This window comes from Haliaeetus albicilla, chromosome 2 (genome assembly GCF_947461875.1).
Source record: "Haliaeetus albicilla chromosome 2, bHalAlb1.1, whole genome shotgun sequence".
Lineage (NCBI taxonomy): Eukaryota > Metazoa > Chordata > Aves > Accipitriformes > Accipitridae > Haliaeetus > Haliaeetus albicilla.
The window spans coordinates 48,888,701-48,908,312 of NC_091484.1; the positions used below are offsets into that span (position 1 = coordinate 48,888,701).

At 34.7% G+C, this 19,612-nt stretch overlaps 1 protein-coding gene across 6 annotated transcripts in view; it reads left to right on the top strand.

Annotated features, from left to right (window-relative positions):
- Positions 1-19,612, top strand: part of DGKB (diacylglycerol kinase beta) — a 366,387-nt gene that overhangs the window by 221,798 nt on the left and 124,977 nt on the right. For all 6 annotated transcript variants that reach the window (XM_069774198.1, XM_069774191.1, XM_069774183.1 and 3 more), the window contains one exon: positions 2,018-2,082. In XM_069774198.1, the coding sequence (XP_069630299.1) occupies positions 2,018-2,082 (65 nt within the window). The remainder of the gene's footprint in view (positions 1-2,017; positions 2,083-19,612) is intronic.

The window sequence follows — 19,612 nt, forward strand, 5'->3', positions numbered from 1 at the left end:
TTTTATGACTAACACCAGTCCATTCACTAGGGATTTTTGCTGTCATTTCCTTGTAGAACAGCAAAATGTTAAATGACGATTCCATGCTTAAAGATAACAGAAAAATAAATAAATAATGATGTGATGTGCGTAAAGCAACAAACTATGTACATCTTTAGGAACTACATAACAAGATCATGAATAAAAGCAAGTATTTCAATGAAGTCAATACATTTAGTGATGCCACTAACTGATTTTATTTGATCAGTGATCAAAAGGTTTGCTTGAAAATTCTATACTATATTACATACTTATGTACATAGAGTGTGTGTAAAATATTATGACTTTTGTATTGCTTTTTCCTTCAGAATCTTAAAAGTTTATTTAAATGTTATCAGTCTAGCTGAACATTTTTATCTTTGACATGGTTTTAAAATTCATACATTTATTTTTTCAAAGTAGTCAGGAGTTAGTAAACCAAACCTTGAAGGTTGGACCAGTCTGTTCTCTGGAGCATGCACTGCTTAAGATTTTAGTAAATAAAAAAACTATTTTAGACATAAGATGTTGCAGCTATGTTTGATGTTAGTGGGTACCTATATACCTGCACTAAATACTTGCTTGCTTATTTGAGATTTATATTAACATTGATTGGTTTAAATAAAAATTATTTTACACAAAATATTTTAGTCATGTTTGGAATCAGCAATAATATAAAATTTAAGTATTTAATTTTGGTTTTTCCCCCAAATGCTAATTTTCATTGTTTGAAAATCCTTTAAAATGTTGCTAGATACAGACTTCATACTGAATTTAATACTTCTCTAAAATTCTTAGGTTTTGTATTTCCATAATATTTTAAGTTGCTAAATAATGTATTTTTTTCATATATACAATAGTTGATTACAGTGATAGTTTTATTTGTAATTTTTGTCAAACTTTATTTACATGGAAACTGGAATTCTTTTAAATTTCCTACTAACTGAACTAACTCTTCTTGTATTTATATTCTTATATATGCAACATTTTAAGACATAATTATAAAAACACGATGCAAATGGATTTCTCTGTGTTTACCATCTCCTGCAAGACTGAAGAGTTGATAGATTTCATACTCTCACACCTCATTTAATACATACATTGAAAGATGAAAAAACTTCTTACATTCTTAATTCCCAGTTTGTAAATTTTTAATGATTAGTATGTGAAATAAATATTACATGATCTGGAGTGAGGAAAACATTATTTTCATACCTGCAAAGGAGATATAAAAGTGCTGTGAAAACTGATTCTGGAACATCAGTTCCAAATACTCTATTTTCAGCAACTACCACCACTACAATGGTTTGATTCTTTTTTAAATTTCATACAGCTATTTCGTTTCACATACATGTTATTTAAATGTATTATTAGCATCATTTACTAAATTTTAAAATGTTGATAAAATGTATTTAGTTTAATTCACAAGTTTCTTTTGATATTAATCCATTTCCCCCCACACATGATTTCACACCCTGACATAGAGTAAATGGGGCATCTCCTGGCATTTATTCCTGTTTTCTACCGAATTTTGGAGAAAGCTATTGAATGGCCATATGCAAGTATCAACCTATATGCATATAAAGTAACTCTGCTGAATCTATCACTCATCTTTACTAAAGGAATAGATTTCATAGACTTTATTCAGTATTCCTACAAGAAAGATCTGTATGAATGGTCTTACTGTAAACCTACACCAGATCTGGATGATACTTGCTGTACAGAAGTTGAAGACACTTTCAGTAAACGCAACTATCATGTCTGATTTGTAAAAAGGAATAATGGAGACTGTAACAAGTGTAATAAATTACTAAGTTCAGATGTATCCCACTCTTGGAACAGTGTACCTGCAAGCTTTCTAATTGATAAGAGTATTGCTCTTGTTGAAAATGACAGTTCACAAAACACCTTACAAATGATATGCCTTGTTTACAGTTTTGGTCTTCTGTTTTGCAATTTTTCTGTCATGATACATTTATGGTTTTCTTTTTCCTGTTAGGATGCTTCAATCGCCCACAGATTCCACATCATGAGAGAAAAACATCCAGAGAAGTTCAACAGTAGGTAAGAATCTAAAACTATTTGCATATGAGAAGATTCTTTCCATGTTATTAAGGTATGTTCTGTGAGGGGTTAAATTTTGCACATCCTTTAAAATATTGATTCTTACAAAAGAGAGGAAATTGGTGCATTTTATATTAAGTGTACGCTCCCAGACTGCTTGTAGTGTAACTATTTTATATCTGGTATTTCAACTGAAATGAATAGCATTACAAATAAACTGTTCTCACATGCGAAGTGTTTGACTTGTAAGACTAGCATGGACAAGATGATGCATTGTGGTAGCTGAGGATCCCTGAATTGACACTTTGCCATTAGGCACTGAAGAACACTTATTAGACAGCTGCAGATGGTGATCCTTATGTTTCATTCCCACACGCACACTAGTACATTGACAGGGGGCTCTTCCATATATACTCTTAGTAAGGGCAAGTGAATGCCATTTTACACATAAATGCTTTTATCATTAAACAGCTTCGGATACGTAAAAAAGTCAGAAATGAGACTTTGCATCTGTTCCTTGTGTTGCTTTTTGAATTTGCAATGCTATCTCAGAGCTTTTCTGGAGATTAAAAATGTTTTACGACACTTACTATAAATTCACCTCCTTTCAATATCTGGTTTGTTGAGTAGATAATATTCATAATGCTATGCTTATGTTTGTCTCTTGTTTAGGTAATTTAGCACGTAAGTTGTGGTAGGTAAAAGCAACATCTCAGAAACTTTAATTGACATTTAAAGGCACATGGGGAGAGGAAAGTAAGATATGAAGTTATTGGGAATAAACAGGGAATATCTAGAAATAATTATTAACACAAATGCTTTGTCATTGTGAGCTTACCCATAGACTTGCTTTAGTTTTCCTTGGGGGTGACCTGGAGAGTCTTGCGTAGATGCAAATCTGCATAGACCTTTGGATGATAAAATATGCCGTTTGTGCTGTTGCCCTAAAGCTGTACAGAATTATGTTTGAATATGTTTGAATATTATCTAACTTCTTACTGGTTTCATGTTGAAAGTATAAATTTTAGATTTAACTTTCAGAGATGGAGGCTTTTTTCTTAAATACTCTGTTTAGCACCTATGCAATGACATACTGTGAACCCAAGTGTATGTTTCTTTTTAAGTTCCACAGTAAACATTTATTTTCTATGGCCTCCTCTTCCTACCTCCGATGCTTCTCATTCTGAAAGAATTATACTATGAAAAGATCTGAACTCAAGCCTGATCTGTGGATCCCAATGTATTATACTCATTCAGCAGGACTAGAGATATTGGACATTTAGCAAATGCCAGTATTCTAAGCCCTGAAGATGAAGCTAGTTTATCAGTGGTCTTTCTGCATATTTTCAGCAGTTGGCAATTATAATTTATAAAAAGCTCAGCTAATAACATGAGTTTCAGATCAGATTTCATGTCACAATAAATCATATGCCATTAATAACATCTGCTAGCAGACTCACCTTGAAATTCATCTATATTTTAAGGAACCTGATGTTTCTAACATTATCTTAAGGAAATTAATTACAAAAATATATAGTTCCAGTCCCTACGTGCTTTGGTACTGTGATATTGAAAGAACTTCAAAAAAGCAATGATTCTCTGGGTATTGAAAGACTATTCAGAAAGATTATGCATTTCTAAAGAAGAATGTGAAGACCTGAGCGAAGTATTGTAATAGCAACTGATGTTTTAAAATGTTTCTTCTTTTGTGTAGTGAGAAAAAAGTGTGAATTTCTATTTTTGTTGAACAGAATTTCCCAAATGATGTTAGTTCACAAATAGTTTGTTCCCCTAACAGTTACTTGCATGTGGCAACACTCCATAATATGTTGCAACAGTGTTTTCCTGCAGTGTGTGAAAATAAAACCCTTTTTTAGATGTCTGCTAAACCACAAGACTTAACTCACCTGAGTGTGGAATTTTCTGTGCAATCTAAATGATTTAGGGTCAGCAAGTCCAACTGAAGTCAGATTCATAGTGGACTCCATAGTTAATAGCACTTACTCATTTGAAAATCCTACAATACTCATTTGAATATTCTACACTGTCACATGTGAATATCTCTCGTGATTTAAAAAAATTAATTCTTTTGTGGTTTTATGTTAGTTTTCTCTTGCCTGATTTTCCAAGGTTTTGTGCTCCCACACCTATCATTCAGTTTTGTAAAGCAGGTCCTTGCACTGAGGTTCTAGTCTGAAAATGAACATGTAAAAAATTTCCTCATTGAAGAGAAACCTTAGGTTTATACTGTGTGCAGAGGTCTTTTGAAACCTAAGGGTGTTGTATTTGCTTCAGTGAAGTAAGTTAGGTTAAACTTGGGGTTGGAGAATCTTTTGCTTTAAATCCTGGTAATGAACCTCAAATTCCTAAGGGCGTTGCTTGACACTGATCCCAAGTTTCATGTGTAAATAGAGCATATCAATAGGGAAACTCCTGAAGCGTTGTACTTGTGTGTGAAAGCAGAACCTTTCTGTACTGATTTACCTTCTCAAAATGAAGATGAGAGCGTATGACAAGGCTTAGAAGGACTTTTTAATTACTACTAGCCAATATTGTAGAATGCTTTGGAAGTAGGTGACTAATTATTAGGAACTCCAATGCATTATGAAACAGTGCAGTGTTCATAGATTTTGGACACAAAGACTTAGTATTACGGACCTAATAAAATAGAAAGAAATAAATTAAGGTGTGGATTTGTAAACTGCCTAGAGATACTTGGACATTTAGGTCTTTGGAAAATCTAAGTATGTGTAAATACTCATGAATTAAAAATCCAAATTACCTGTTGTTTCTTAAATCTTCAAATAACTTAGCAGCTACCTTGTGACATTTCCTTTCAATGAAGCACCTGTTTGTTTCAGTTTCTTATTAAATTGAAATCAAGTCCCTTTGTCAAAAAGGTCTTCTGTGTTCAGAAGCTTAAATTTTACTCAAAGACGCTTAATACATGCCTTAGTCACTTGAAAATGTTATACTTGTAAGCTGCAATATGGAATGGCTCCATATTGTTTTCCAAATAAGGCTCAGTATAAATGTCTAACTGATTTTAAAATATTCATTACTTGTTCCTAAAAATGGATCTGCAAGGGAAGAATTTTTCTTCTGGTGATGGTCAAATAGAAAAGAATGGAAGTGAGAACACAGTAGCATCCCCACCTCTGTCAAAGGAATGAATCCTAATATGCCATTTTAAGTAATCGTCTCATGTGATCATTAGCACACATTATCAGAAACCAGTACTGACATTGCATTAAGATTTAAATGTGTTCATAAAACCCAGAATCTCAGTTGTCACATTACCCATTCTACAGGTCTGAAGCGCTGAGAACCCTGTGCTTGAGAAAGCAGAGTTCACTTCCCAGCATCACCTGCTTAAGACTAGGGTCAGATTTTCTGATTTCAGTGTGGAAGGGCTGAGTTAGCCCCAGGGGGGGAGAAAACTTGCAAAAGACAGCATTTCAAGTAACAGTATCATTAAACTAGGACATACTGTTGAAATAACGATTCAGTTAGGCCAAAATGCCCTGCAGGGAGATCTGTGTAAACATCATAGACTCAATGCTGGGAATAACAGATGTATGAGTTATGTGACTGGAATATACGCAGGGAAACAAAGAATACATTCAAGAAAAAACAATTCAAGTTGATATTAACTATTCTAAAATAATATTCAGTTAAATTAGGCATGCTAATTTGACTCTCTGGCACCCTGTAGCATAAAAGATATTTCTTAGTCTCAGTAAACTAAATTAGGATTTATAAATTGCATTTACAGTCTTAAGTACATCACCTTTGAGATTTTCAACCATCAATCTATTTTCATCTTTTATGAAGAAGTCCTGAAGCAGAAAGAGTTCCTATTCCTAGTAACACAATTTGTATCATGTTGCTGACCATGTACTTTTGAGATTCCCTCTCAGCTTGCTTAATTATGCTTTTATTATGTGCCAATATCTGTGCACTTAATCTCTAAGGAAGTTTTTAAGTAGTAGAAAGTACTGATTTACTTTGTGCAAGTGATCTCCAGGAGAATAAGTGTTCTGCTAATGAATATGAGTGAAGGAAGTTACGCTTTTGTTTTGACCTACATGTTATGTGACACTGATTTAATCTGGAAAGGCCACAGAAAGAAAAGGTGGGAGAAATGGCAGGTAAATGAATCTTTAGCAAGTTCTTCAATGTGTCCCAACTTAAGTACTGCACTATACAATGTAGTTATCATAGTATCATATCTTGGCTGACCTCAACAAAAAAAGAAAAAAATCCTGTCGTGCAAACATTGTTACTGTATTCAAAAGCTTTATCATAAAAGATTTCTAATCCAGCCTGGCAGCAAAGAAACCAGAAAAAAGTTATTCCAGTTGAATATTGGAGATTCCCCAAGTCACTTCCTGTTGAAAGCAAGCCAAGTACTAGTTCCAGTTTGGTGACTGAGATTAAAAAAGATCAGTGTAAACTTTCTCCTTTTTTTTGCATACGGCAACCTCAGTTTAAAAGCAAAATCGTTTGTCACAGGCTGAATGAAATGCTCCATTCTCAGATGTGCTTAGCCTTTGTTTTAAAGTTGGCTCATTTTAGCTTTCAGTTGAAAAGTCAAAATGTTTCATTTTGAATAGAACAAAACTATTTTGATATTTTCATTATTCTTCCAGTTTTCAGCTTAAGTGTTGGAGTCTCTTGGGTTGAATCATAACTGCATATTTGCAGTGAATATACTAATCATCAACACAAAATTCCTAACTTGAATTGCAGACGTTTCAGTTTCTTTCCTTCAACCTCTCCTCCCTTCCTGGTTGTGACTGAGCTGAAAACGCTTAAAAAGAAGACACAGGCCCCACAGAGAGACCAGATTGCAGACATCTGTTACCTGTCCCATTGAACCCACAGGTTTCTTTTCATAAAAGGATAAGACTCCAGGGAACAATACCTCTGAACTCAGGCAGTGTTACTGCAACTGTAGTCATGAGAAGAAGCAACAGAAGGCAAAAATATTTATGATAGAGTGTGAAATATTTTCACATGAGCAAGAGATGGCTTGCAGTTAAACAACCTACTCTGCCTAGCTCTTGGTTATAATATTTATAGACAGAAAGAAAAAAAAATCAGCATGTTCTTTTGTCAGATTTCAAACATGTAATAGCTCATCTTTAGAAAAAATGCCTGAAGTGTATAATGCGTGCTTGAGTTTCCTGAGCTGGGGTGAAAGGAGATAGTTGGAGTAGAATGCTGATTCAGCCTACCTATGTCTGTTGTCTACAGAGCAAAATGACAGCAGTCTGCATTTGCAGTATCTGCATCTCTCTGTGATACAAGATTTCATATTTTTATCATTTCTCTGGAAAGTGCTAATGGGCTGAAGCTCTCTGCTTGAGAGACTTCTTGCTCTCTTACACATTGCTCTGTAGTGGCTGTCTGGGAGGCTGGTGTGGTTGGGGAACCTTAGGTTCAGACTTATGAGGACTAGAGGCAGTGTGCTATATAAAATATATTTTAAGTAGACGTCCCTAAGTCCTGAGCATCCCCTGTGATTTCAAAGTACATGTCTGAAAGCAGTGTGCTGTATCAGACCCTAAGCGGAGCAATGAATTTGAATTTATGTTTGTATTCTCAGGGTCCTCAGCTGTCAAATTCACTACTGCAGGACTAAAATGGGGTCAGGTTTCGTACTATTATAATGGTAAGGGCTATTCTGTTTATTGGGCACTTCCATTGGAGGGGATTGTTGTGAAACACCTGCCATTCTACACTTTTAAAAACAAGCAAATAACTGAAATATTTACTATTAATATTTACAAGATATGGAAATATTTTTTTCTTTAAGGAAAGTGATGTGTTTTAAAGATATGTAATGATACCCAGTTAAAGAAACAGTTGCTTTAGAAATTGTCAAGTAAAATGTATAGCCCTGTCAAAGGGTGACAATCATTGCTTTGTCTAGGAGAAAGGATTGTTTAACATGGTGCACAATCATATAGCGGGATTGGCCCAGCATGCATTGTGCAAGTAACAAACTGTTGATTCACAAGAGGTCTATCCATATGCTATAGGCCAAGGTCAATAAAATCTAATTTTCTTCAACTGATGTCAGGCTGATAAAGGAATTTATTGTAGATGACGTTTCACTCAGAGTAGGTCATTGAACCTTCTCTATGGATTGAAGTGCCTTTTGGATGTTCTACACATGCTTTAGTTAATTAAAACTACTGCCTTTTATTACAGTACGTTAAAGGCAAACTTATCTATATAGGAATTAAATCTCGATCTCTTCCACTGTTTAGTCACGCCATTTGAAATAACAATAACACAATGGTAGAAAAAGGTTTCTGAGTACTTTCATTTGTAGTAAATTCACATGTGAAGGGAGTCTATAACAGATACAAGAAACACTGTAACAAAACTACTAAACTACAGCTTGCCGTTTGTTGCTTGCTGATGAAGTATAGTCAAGTATTTCCGTACAAGTGAATAAGGTTATTTTCCCTGATTTTCATGAGCACACACTAATTAAAATGCATTATAATACAATTGTTTTTATCAAATATTGCTTGCTTTTTTTGGAGGGGGAGTTATAATCAGAACTAGTGAATACTAGCAGTGTAAATTTGCAGCTGATTTTCAAACTTCATTTTGGATCAATTAATCTTCAAATCTCTGAATGGCAAATCTTTACATAAGTTTCATGTGGATATATATCATGTTTACAACAGATGCTGGGCTTTATAAACAGTTAAGCAGCAGCAATTTTTAATATATATCACAAAACCAACAAAACCCTCTTTCAAAATGCAGTCAAAGTTGCTAAGTGGCCACAGCGCACTTACATAAAATATTATTGACAATATCCAAGCCATTAAAAGCAATGAAATGAATTGTTAAGGAATAAATTTTACACTTCCTATTTAATAAACATAAACACATTATTCTTTAGTACAAAGAAATTAAAATTTAATCACAACTTGAAAACCTTTACTCTGAACTGTGGGTGCTTTATGGGGCTTTTTTTTAATCCTTTAATTCCAGTAATTAAGCCCCTATTTTTAGAGAATGTTGTTATCCAGGCATATACTACAGTACCCATAGATAATGAGGAGAGCCCAAATACTCCTTTAGTACAGCATAGACTGACACAATATACAGCATGTGCTTTTACTTGCCTTGTGCTTTAAGACGCGAGAAATTGGGTCCTAGATTTGCTTCAGATCCAGAATCTTACAACTAATACACACCAGGCTTCCAACTCTACACTCTGAAATTTGAAATTAGTTTGTGTCATATTAGAGAGACTTAGGTCATTGGGAGGTGGAAGGTGGGGGGGGAAATTTAGCCAATCCTCCTAACCCTATTTTAGTACTACTGTTCAAAATTAATTTTTAAGATTACCTGAAAAGTAATCCTTTCAATGAATATGCCAGCCCCTGATTAAATAGCCTATAGTTCTTATCTTTGCTAATTATATAACTGAAGTGATTTTAAGTACTTAATGTATCTAATAAAGAGCCTGTGTCACCATCTCCATCGCTTCAGATAACATTTTCCATTTTCCTCTTTATTCTGTTTGAGTGTAGCTTTCCTGGCTCATGTCTATGTATTTTCATGTAAATGATCAGACTGCTTTCTGATCTGATTTCAAGTCTCTTATTTTTATTGCAATGGGTTGCATAGCCCTTTCTAAGAAATGTGCAAAGCTAGAAGTATTTCCAAACTTACACTACATTATAAAGTATAATTTGTGTATCTTACAAAATACTATCAATCCTGTGGATATCCCTCAGGTAAAGTTCTTATTGACTTCTGATGTATATCTTCACTTTATTAACATAGGATATATTCTTCCAAAGAAAATATTTTGAAAATACTGTTTTTTTAATAACATAGAGCAATTCATGTAATGCATTTGTATCAAAATTGTATGATAGATGTAGTTGTATGATAGTACCTATTGTTATAATTGCATTGTTGCTAACATTGCCTTCAGAGTAATTTGGGGGTTTAGTTTTACTTGTAAAATAATAACTGCTGCTTCTTTTTATTTCACCTGTTAAGAACGTAAGTATATAATCAAAATTGAGAAATATTTATCTTAGTATTGAATCTCTTTAGCATCGATGTACCCAAATGATATTTTCTGTTTTTATTTTTATATTTAATTGCATTTTCTTTTTATATGTATTTTTCTTTTCATATTTTGTATTATATACTTATACCCCAAATATGGATTTTTTCAATATCTTTGTGTATGTATGTGTGTGTGTGTTTGTGAAATTGCTACACATTTTTAAATAGATTATCAAAAAAAAGTACAAAACAAAAAACATCACCAGAGAAATATATTGGCTGACTTAGTGATTTAAAGGGAATGGCTGTTGCTTATTCTGATATGTGGCACTACTACTATTGAAGCCAAGTTTAGCTCAAAGATAAAAGTAGCTTAAAGTGATATTGCCTGGCTTTCCCTCACCGCACTTCAGAGTCTGCCTAACAGGAGATCTAATGTGTTTTGGGAATACTGTTTTGGTCATTTTCATATTTTGAGACTAAATCACATAATTTCTTATGTTCTTGCCCTTCCTAAGACAGACTTATTCATATTAGGATATTTCCATGTACTAGCATGGCACTGAAAGAATACCTCTCTGGCTTCTTTTGTAACTTTATTGCTGAATGATTGGCGACTATTGATTTACATCTGCTTCCGAAGTAGAGGATTAACGGATGTTCATTTGCCACCTCACCATTGCTCAGGGCACTAGTATCCTATTTTCAACTTTTTCCTTTGTCAGAGAGAGAAATTGATGGAATTTGAAAAGTGTTGCTAGCCTGCTGCAAGAAAAATTGTTCATGTTTATTTAGGACTCTACTCTGCGCTTCAGAAAATACACATTGTATGTATGTTACCTGTCTCTGTTGAGTGCTCTCTAATGTTCAGCTCTGGTTTGGATAAAAGGGTTTGGATCAACAAGGTATGTGGCAGATTGTTGGCTAAAGGATCAGGATCCCCCCCTCTTCCAGCTCAAGAGGCCCAGGAGGACTCTCTGGGGAAACTATCAAGACAGGACACAAGACAGGCAAAGAAACATGTGGGGAACAATATAATTTTGGTATTGTTTCTCAAAGTTTCAATTAACAGTAATTACAGAATTCTGAATTCATTTACTGATCAGTGATTTCAAGGATGAGCTGGATGCTTGTGGTATGTTTGTATGTCATGGAATAAGATGGATCACAATAGAAAAAGCAGAAATTCATTGAACATAAAAACTGTTACCTAGTAATTACTTGGAATTTACTAAGCTTGGAAGTTTTCAAATTATATCCAGTTTCAATGCCTGGAAGTGTGTTTAGATATGCCAACAATTAATATTGTTCCTTAGGTTAAGAAATTAATACAGTATTTTAACATCATGTTGAATTTACATTAAATTGTTTTCCTGATGTGCCTAAAATTCAGGACCAGGGTATCGTCTGAATCCACATGACATAGGTAGATGTGGTAAAAGCTGCCTAAGATTTTGATTTAGTAGTTAGAGGAAGAGGCTGTCTGTTAGATTTGCCATTTTTGTTCAAATTAGACTTAGGGAACAGCTGCAAGTAATATGGTTTCCTGGTTCTTGAGAACCTTTCAGTTATGCCGTTTTTAATAAAGATTTGTCCACATGAGGAACAGCAAGGTCTGTTAACCTTTCTTGTGGCATGCTATTTCTGAGCCAATTATGAAGATGTCTAAAGGCATCGAATGCTCTTTGGAACAGTAGCTTGTGATTTGGGAGTATAATGGCCAACTGAAGAACTTTCTCTGTGGTTAAAGTATTTGTGCTCACAATATATTAAAAACAAGGGCAGCATTGATTTTTTTATGAGCTAAAATAATTCTTGGATTTTTTTTCTTTTAGTTATGGTGATATATTAATAACTACAGTAGCAGCAGAAGTAGCAGAAGGTCCTTAAGTGATTTGGAGTTTGATAGTAAAGCCTTGAAGGCTGTGTTAAGCTGTCAATCTAGTTCTTTATCAAGATTTTGTTGATGTTCAAAGAAAGAAAAAAAGCCTGTTAATCAAAGAAATATGTTCTTGCTGGTATGAGACAGCTGACAACTCACTCTGAATGAAATCTTCAATATGTTTAGCTGCTTTGATTTTATAGAGAACTGCAGTGTACATGTTCTGTCAAAGTGATTTGGGAACATAAATTTAATTGTCAAATTGTTGTGGACTTTTAGAAATTAAACCTGAGTGGATTGACCTAACTAAGTAGGGCTTGTGCTTCAAAAAAAAAAACTTGCAGTAGCAAAGCTACACAGCAGCCATGCCACTGCAGCCATGGGACTATTTTTATACTGGCTTCATAGTGAGGGCAGTCAGCCGGGAAGAGGGAGACCAGGGTTCAGTTTCCCCTTCTGACAAGGAGCAATCAGATGCACTCTCTTACTTGAAAAGTGTTTTAATCACTAAACAACCAAATAGCAGCTGGACTACAATGCAAATACAAATGCCATAGTTGACAACTGTGGCAGAAACACAGAAAACAAGTAAGCAGGTGGGAATTTGGCTCTCTCACCAGGTTGCCACAGTGTTAACCCTGTGAAGAGGCATTTTTGTGTTATTGAAAGTCCGGTGAAAGACTTAACGTTTTTGATTATGTTGCTTAAATTACTAACAATATTTATCCACTACTTTATTCACACGAGCAAAATATATATCATGGAAACTGGACACACCTGCTACAAAGATGATGGTTTATGTGTAGTGTACTAGTATCTGCATACCCAAATGAGAGATTCTCAACTGCTTTTGTTAAATCTAGAATAAGAAAGCATAGACACTAATCTAAAGTATTTGCGATCTGGCATATTTCATAAGTGCACACAGTAGTCTTCCTTCTGTCTACCAAAGCTCTTTTGACATCACCTACAATTCCCAAAGACAGTAAAATTGTAGGGAAAATGGTATATAGACATGATGCAGAACAGTCCCTCTTGGAGAGACATATCAGTCAGACACAGCAAGCACGGCCAGAGAGAGAAATACTTAGACTTACAGAAAGAAGATGCCTGTTAGGGCTACTCTGAACTTTCTCTGACTCTGCCAGTTTCTAAAATTTGTTCATGGACAGTCACAACTGACCTGCGTAATGAACTGCAAGTCTACTTCTAAGCCAGATGGCACTGCAAGGTCTGCATGGAGCACAAGACCACATGTTCTTCTGGGGTTTAGAGTAGATTTAGACTACCACAAGCACAAGGTGATACCATTGTGGCTGTCTTGCTTGTACTTCCAGAGCCGTCTCAGCGCTAGCTCTGCAGTCCTGGAAGCGTGCTCCATTACAAAGTGGAGATGTGGCTGAAGTATGGGATAAAATGTGTGCAGTGGTTGAGTACGCTGGATCGCCAGCTAGTGGCCACTAGTCTCCCACATTATACCAGCTTCTTGATCCTTACCAAATGTTTTTTAGCTGTTTCAAGTGAAGGAAGTCTTTGAGATTACACCTTAACTTAGAAATTTGTTCTTGCTGAAAGGCAAACTCATCTTTTGCCTACTTTTTCCTTCCTCTGGCATCTTATGACTTCTCTTGTTTCTCTTTCCACTTTTGACTCCTTTTTTTTCCTTGCCTTTCTTGACTTTACTTTGTTCCTTCACCTTACAAAATAATCAAGGATACAGATTTCAACAAAACTATACTCTTGGTTAAGAAGGATTTCAATTTTTATTATAAAGCTAAATTAAGAGCTGCTTAATGCTCATGGTTTAGTGTTTTAATAAAAAGGGAAACGGAGAAGCTGACAGAGCAAGAGGGAAGTGCTTTTCAGCCATGTCTCTTCAAGTCTTAAGTGTTGCTTTGTTTGGTGTATTTATTATTTTTTCTGATGTCTTTATTATATCATGTCTATGTTTTTCATAACATTTTTCTTCTCTATGAAATTATAAAATGGTGTGCAGCTGCATGTGGTATATGCTTTAGCAGAATACTCTTTGACAGTGTAAAGTTAAGCAATCAAACCATAAGTATGCCCATTTAGTGCCCTGAACTGGCAGCACTCTAAAACCTGTAAGCCTGGAAGAAGACCTACTCAGTTTCTGTGCCAATACAGTGCAAAGTCTGAGAGCTCTTCTAGAGATGCAGTCTTTTTTTAAAGCATATAGAAATGAAAGCTCAATGCATCCTGTAAAAAATGGAACAGTGACATTAAGGTTTAGAGAAGTGTTCCGTCAACACTAAGTCTGTTCAGAAGTATGAGGCAAAGTATCAATGCCACTGCAGACTAAATAACTGCTATACTATTTTTCTAGAATTAATCACTTTTATGCTTTTTTGAGAGGACTCTGAAATACGTAACTGTGAATATTATCTTGTTCTATTCTCCAAGAATTTAGATTTGGGAATAAGCCCAAACTTGTTGGAAAAAAATTAGTTCTAGTAGATCAGCCAGTGTTCCACTGAAATCCTGATCTATCTGAACTTTTATATTTTTCACCTTTTATTACAAGGCATGCTTTTGATCTTCACATCTCTAAGTTAAAAAAATGCAGAGAGCTAAGGTTTATCATAAAAACATTGACTTTATGGTTTGTTTCATTAACTCAAGTACTGTCTTATACATTAAAATTAAGTAATCTTCCAATATTTCAGACTGATTATCTTATTTTACAGAATACTGGTAAAGTCCCATGTATAATATCACAGAATATTGGACATTTTTGATGGCTGGATATACCTTACCCACAAGCCACAGGAGGTGAACATTTAACTGTGTTAGATAATACTTAAGGAAAATCAGTATCTTTATAATTCTTTACCTTATGAAGCTCTGGATCGCCTATGAAGGCAAAGTATCCTGCTTTCTGGAAGAAGGAAAAAATATGTAGCTAGTAAAGCTTCCTCAGATGATAGTGCTGGGCAGGAAATAGTTTCCCTGATGTGAGAAAGGTAATTTGTATTAAAAAATCAGAATCTGCCTCAGTAGCAGAAAGGGAGCTTTGCCTCTCACACGGTTGCTGCTCTCCTAAGAGCTGCAGTGCTTGCTTGAAATGAGAGAGTCCCAGCTTCAACACCCTGATAAAGACTCACCTTCTCCCTCTGTGCTGCTCTAACTAAAGTACAAGTTGCCTTATAAGAGAAGGCTGGGGGTTTTGTTTGTTTGTTTGTTAAGTCTGCAGTGGTGAATATTTATACGAAGTAGAGCACCTGGACCGCTTGAAACTGGTGGTTACAGTGTAGGTCCATCCAAGGGACTTCTTCATTCTGCTATCCTGCTGCCAGGGTGAAAACTCCAGCAGGTAACACTGAAAACTGTGGCTAGAATTGCAAAGGTAAGAGCACTTGCCTGGATGTTGGAGATTAAGTTCAAGCCTTTAGTGCAAATATGGTATACACAAGTGTGTCGCCTAAATTCCAGGTGATGTACATTGACTCACCAGAGATAGTTAATAATGGGTAGCTAAGTCTGTTTTTATATGTAGCTTTAAGCTGATATTCCATCTGTTAGCTAACAACTCTGCCTAGATGAAAATTCCATTAAAATTGGCTTCATTTTACGTAGTTTTTGGTTTCACTGAATAATATAGCCAAATCAAAAATAGCTAAAAATAATCCAGGTTAGTTCTACATGGAAGTCATAATATGTATCCTGAGAGGGGAAAAAAACACAAAGGCAACAACCTGCACCACAGCTTTTTACTGCAATGACCAGTGAAAGGAAATCTTAGTCAATAGTGAGCCCAATAGGATTTCTTCATTATAGGCCAGACAAGTATGACCCTGTACTTGCTTACAAGCTGGACTCCTGTATGTATTCACAAACTGTGACATTCTGCAATTACTGTACAGAAAGTCTTTGAAGATTTGGAGGGGAAATTTTGTTCTTAGGTAGAATGATATTTTAAATAATGATATATTAAATATTTCTGTCAAGAATTCCAATTTTCATGCCATGGGTCAGTCTAAAGATTTACTCCAGGGGCATTTTTGGCAGCTCTTCAGATTACGTTTGGGTTGGGTTTGTCTTCTAGGTTGAAATATAGAATGTGAACTGTCCATTTTACAGAAAAAGGGATAGACTTAGAGAGATGTCAGTTTTGTCCCCACAGCTTATGATTCAGATTTAAAAGAGGGGAAAAAAACACATTATCTACTTTGGATTTAATATACACTTTCTACATTGGAAACTAGTGAAAATAGTTTAAATGTTTGCTAAATTATAGTTCACAGTAATAAAAAAGCACATAGAACATATTTGTTTCTTACAGTTTTAGAAACAGTTGATATCCTCATTTGTACTTCATAATCCACCACAGTGAAGGCTTAATAGACCATTAAAGAAACGGTGGGAAGTTAATTTTAATATGTAATGGTGTGAGGGGTTTTATTTTTTCCTTAATACAATGAAGCTTCTAACAATTTTATTTGCAAAGAAGATGATTATTTAATAAAGTGACAAACTGTCCCACTGATAGGATACATTAATTTTCTTCTAAAGCTGTTCCTTGTACTCCATAAGAAGGTGATAATTAGGTTTGCAGATTAGAATAACATAATCAGACCACTTGTGTGGATGCTTGTTAAAATATATTTTCCTCTTCATATAAGCCTCATAATAATTAAAAACTGTTTAAAAAGAGAACTATTCTTTTTCAGCATGGACTTTTTAAATGAATCCTAATAATATATCAAGTTATTCTTAAGCTAATTCAACTTTTTAAAAGGTTAATATTTGAAAAAGAATATGGGAAGTGATTAACTGATGAGTTTAAGTATTAGCATTAGGTTTTGGAGGAACACCTACAGTATAAACCAGCGCTCATTCATATCCTGATTTAATTTCTTCCACTGTCACTCCTGATTGTTCCATTTAATCTTTCTTAAGTCACATAAAATTATCTTGTATGTGTAAATTAACAATCATTTTCTAATTCCACTGCAAACTTGAAGCACTGTCAGAGAAAAAAAAAAGATACTGGCAGTGATTAATTCTCTATTTTAAACAAAACTAAATGCAGTTACTATTGAGGTAGAGCGCACACAGACTGGGTTTTTTGGTGATTCAAGACTCAAATAAAGGCAATAGAAAAACAACAATGAATGTGAAATGAGTGGTTCACGTCTAAACAATTGGATCTTGTGTCTATCACATTGGATCAGTGCAATGTCCACTGACCTTAAGTTTTAAAACACTGAAACCAATTTCCTTTGCTTGGGATTCTTGCAGTATTAAATGCTTCTTAAAACTAACTTCCTGGCCTAAGCCCAAGGTGGGAAGTGTGCAGGCTAAGATCATTTAAAGTGCCTTTAAGTGTTCCAATTCCATCACTTTTAATAAGATTGAGAATTATTTTTTTTATAGTTCAATGAAGTCTTATTCTAGGGAAGAGGGGAATGGGATTGTTTGTTATTTTGTTTTTGTTTACAACAGACATGAAATTAATCTTATACTAAAGAAGAAAAACTTTTTTCACAAATATGTCTTGGTATTTGATCAGTGCGTTGCAAACTTTCGGGGTCTGAGATGTTTCATTACAGCAGTTATGATCAGTGTGTTGATAAAGGAGGGCTGATTTAAGCACTAAAAAGAACGGCATGTGCTGGTTAGAAGTGATTTCAATTTCAAATAACTGAATGTAGAAAAAAAAGTGTTACATTAGCAAGGGTTCACTGAGTTATTAAATATTGCAATCATCTAATTTGTACATACGTTCTTGTAAGCCCTACTTCGTGTGCACAGTTCCATATATATATTTGATATAGCAGCTTAATCAAATTCAGGTTGCTGTGGGGACATATTTTATGGACAAGTAAAAAATAATTAGTTTCTTTTTATTACCATTATGGAAGAAGTGGAGGAATATTTTTTCTAGTGTGCTAAATATACATACTGAAAAGGACAAATGTTCAGTCATTTACAGAAGGGGATGCAATGCTGACTGATTTAACAGCACTGGATTAATATTATATATTCAGTCATGAAGGGATTTATAAAATATATTTTTAATATTGTTAAGTCTTTTTTTTAATCATCGTTGGATATTAACCAAATTTTCTTATCATTTAAAGTAAATCATATGACAAAGATTACCCTGTGCTCTTGCCCAGAAATTGATCAATAATGGCTCTATAAGCCTATAGGTCAGCAATTTAGAAACAATTGACCACAGTTTTCCCTTTCTAAATAGACCATTCACAACAATCATCATGGTAAATAGCTACTTTGAATGGCATTTTGTGTAACATTTAATTCTAGATATTTTTGGTTGGACAAGATGTGCTTATAAGGCATCCAAAAAATGGCATTTTTTAAAATATCTCTGAACTACATAATTCCTCAAGGTAGCAGTCATTAGCTGAAAGTCCTTTGTTCATGTTGAGGGAAAAGGTAATATAGGCAGGGTGTTCTAGGGGTAAGTTTTCAACCTTGGTCTGCAGAATCCAAAGCCTGATGAAGTGTACACCAAGCTTTCCTCTTGGAACTTTTGACTTTTATAAGTATGTAAACAGCATAAGGACAGCAGGAGTATCCTGTCAAATCCTGTCTAATGGATTCTGAACACAAGCCACCTGCAAAATACCATAACTGAAACATTACTGGAGAAGCACGATTGTCTCCCATCAATTTGCGGGCTGCAAGCCTTTCTATATATAGTAAGCTCTCCACAGTTTAAAAGAAGGACCTATAGGTGCAAGTAAGTGACGAAATCCTGTTACAGCTCTGTGTAGGACAGCCTGTATTGGCCTTCCTTACATAGGAAATATTGCCATGTTGCAAGTAGATGGTTTATAGAGACCCAGCTTCAACTCCAAAGCATTTCCGGGCAGTAGGAAATTGAAAGAGAAAATGTTTATGGATCCATGGTGTCCTGCCCCATCTCTAGTTTTAATGTTGCCTTTAGAGGCCAGGCTTTGTCTTTCAAATAATAATTTATGCTTAAACACCCTAGAAATCATTGCAAAATAACTAAGGAAGAGAGCTTAAATTTCAGTGATATTTACATCATTAGCTCTATGTGTATTTATAATTTCTCTCTAACAGCCCATGAATGTGTAAGACCTTAGATGAGGTCTTCAAGGATAGTGAAACAGATATATAAAGATGTAAATGATTTTCCAGGCAGTCTGGGGCTGAAATGATGTCCTCTGAAATTCAGCCCAAGGCATGACTATCAAAGGACATTTCATCTTTTTTATCTATGCTAGAAACACATGCACTAGTGAAGAATGTGATGTAATTTGAGAAAAGAGTTGATGAAATAGAAATATATAGTGAGCATTCTCCCTTGACCCCCTTTGCAACAGACTTACTAATTATTGCAGTGTTTCCTCAGTTGATTACATTGCTGTCCTGAGTCTTCATCTTGCCACAGAGGGCAAGCAAAGTGTGATTTCCTAAATGGAAAAATATTAAGCATTAGCAAAATTATTGTGGGACTTTAGATGTTAAAAATGTCTTAGAGAGTAATGAAGGTTAGAAAGTTTAGCAGGTCACCACATCTTTTTATTATTACTCAGATTTTAAAGCATTCAAGTGTTAACCTTTTGAAAAGGAGGA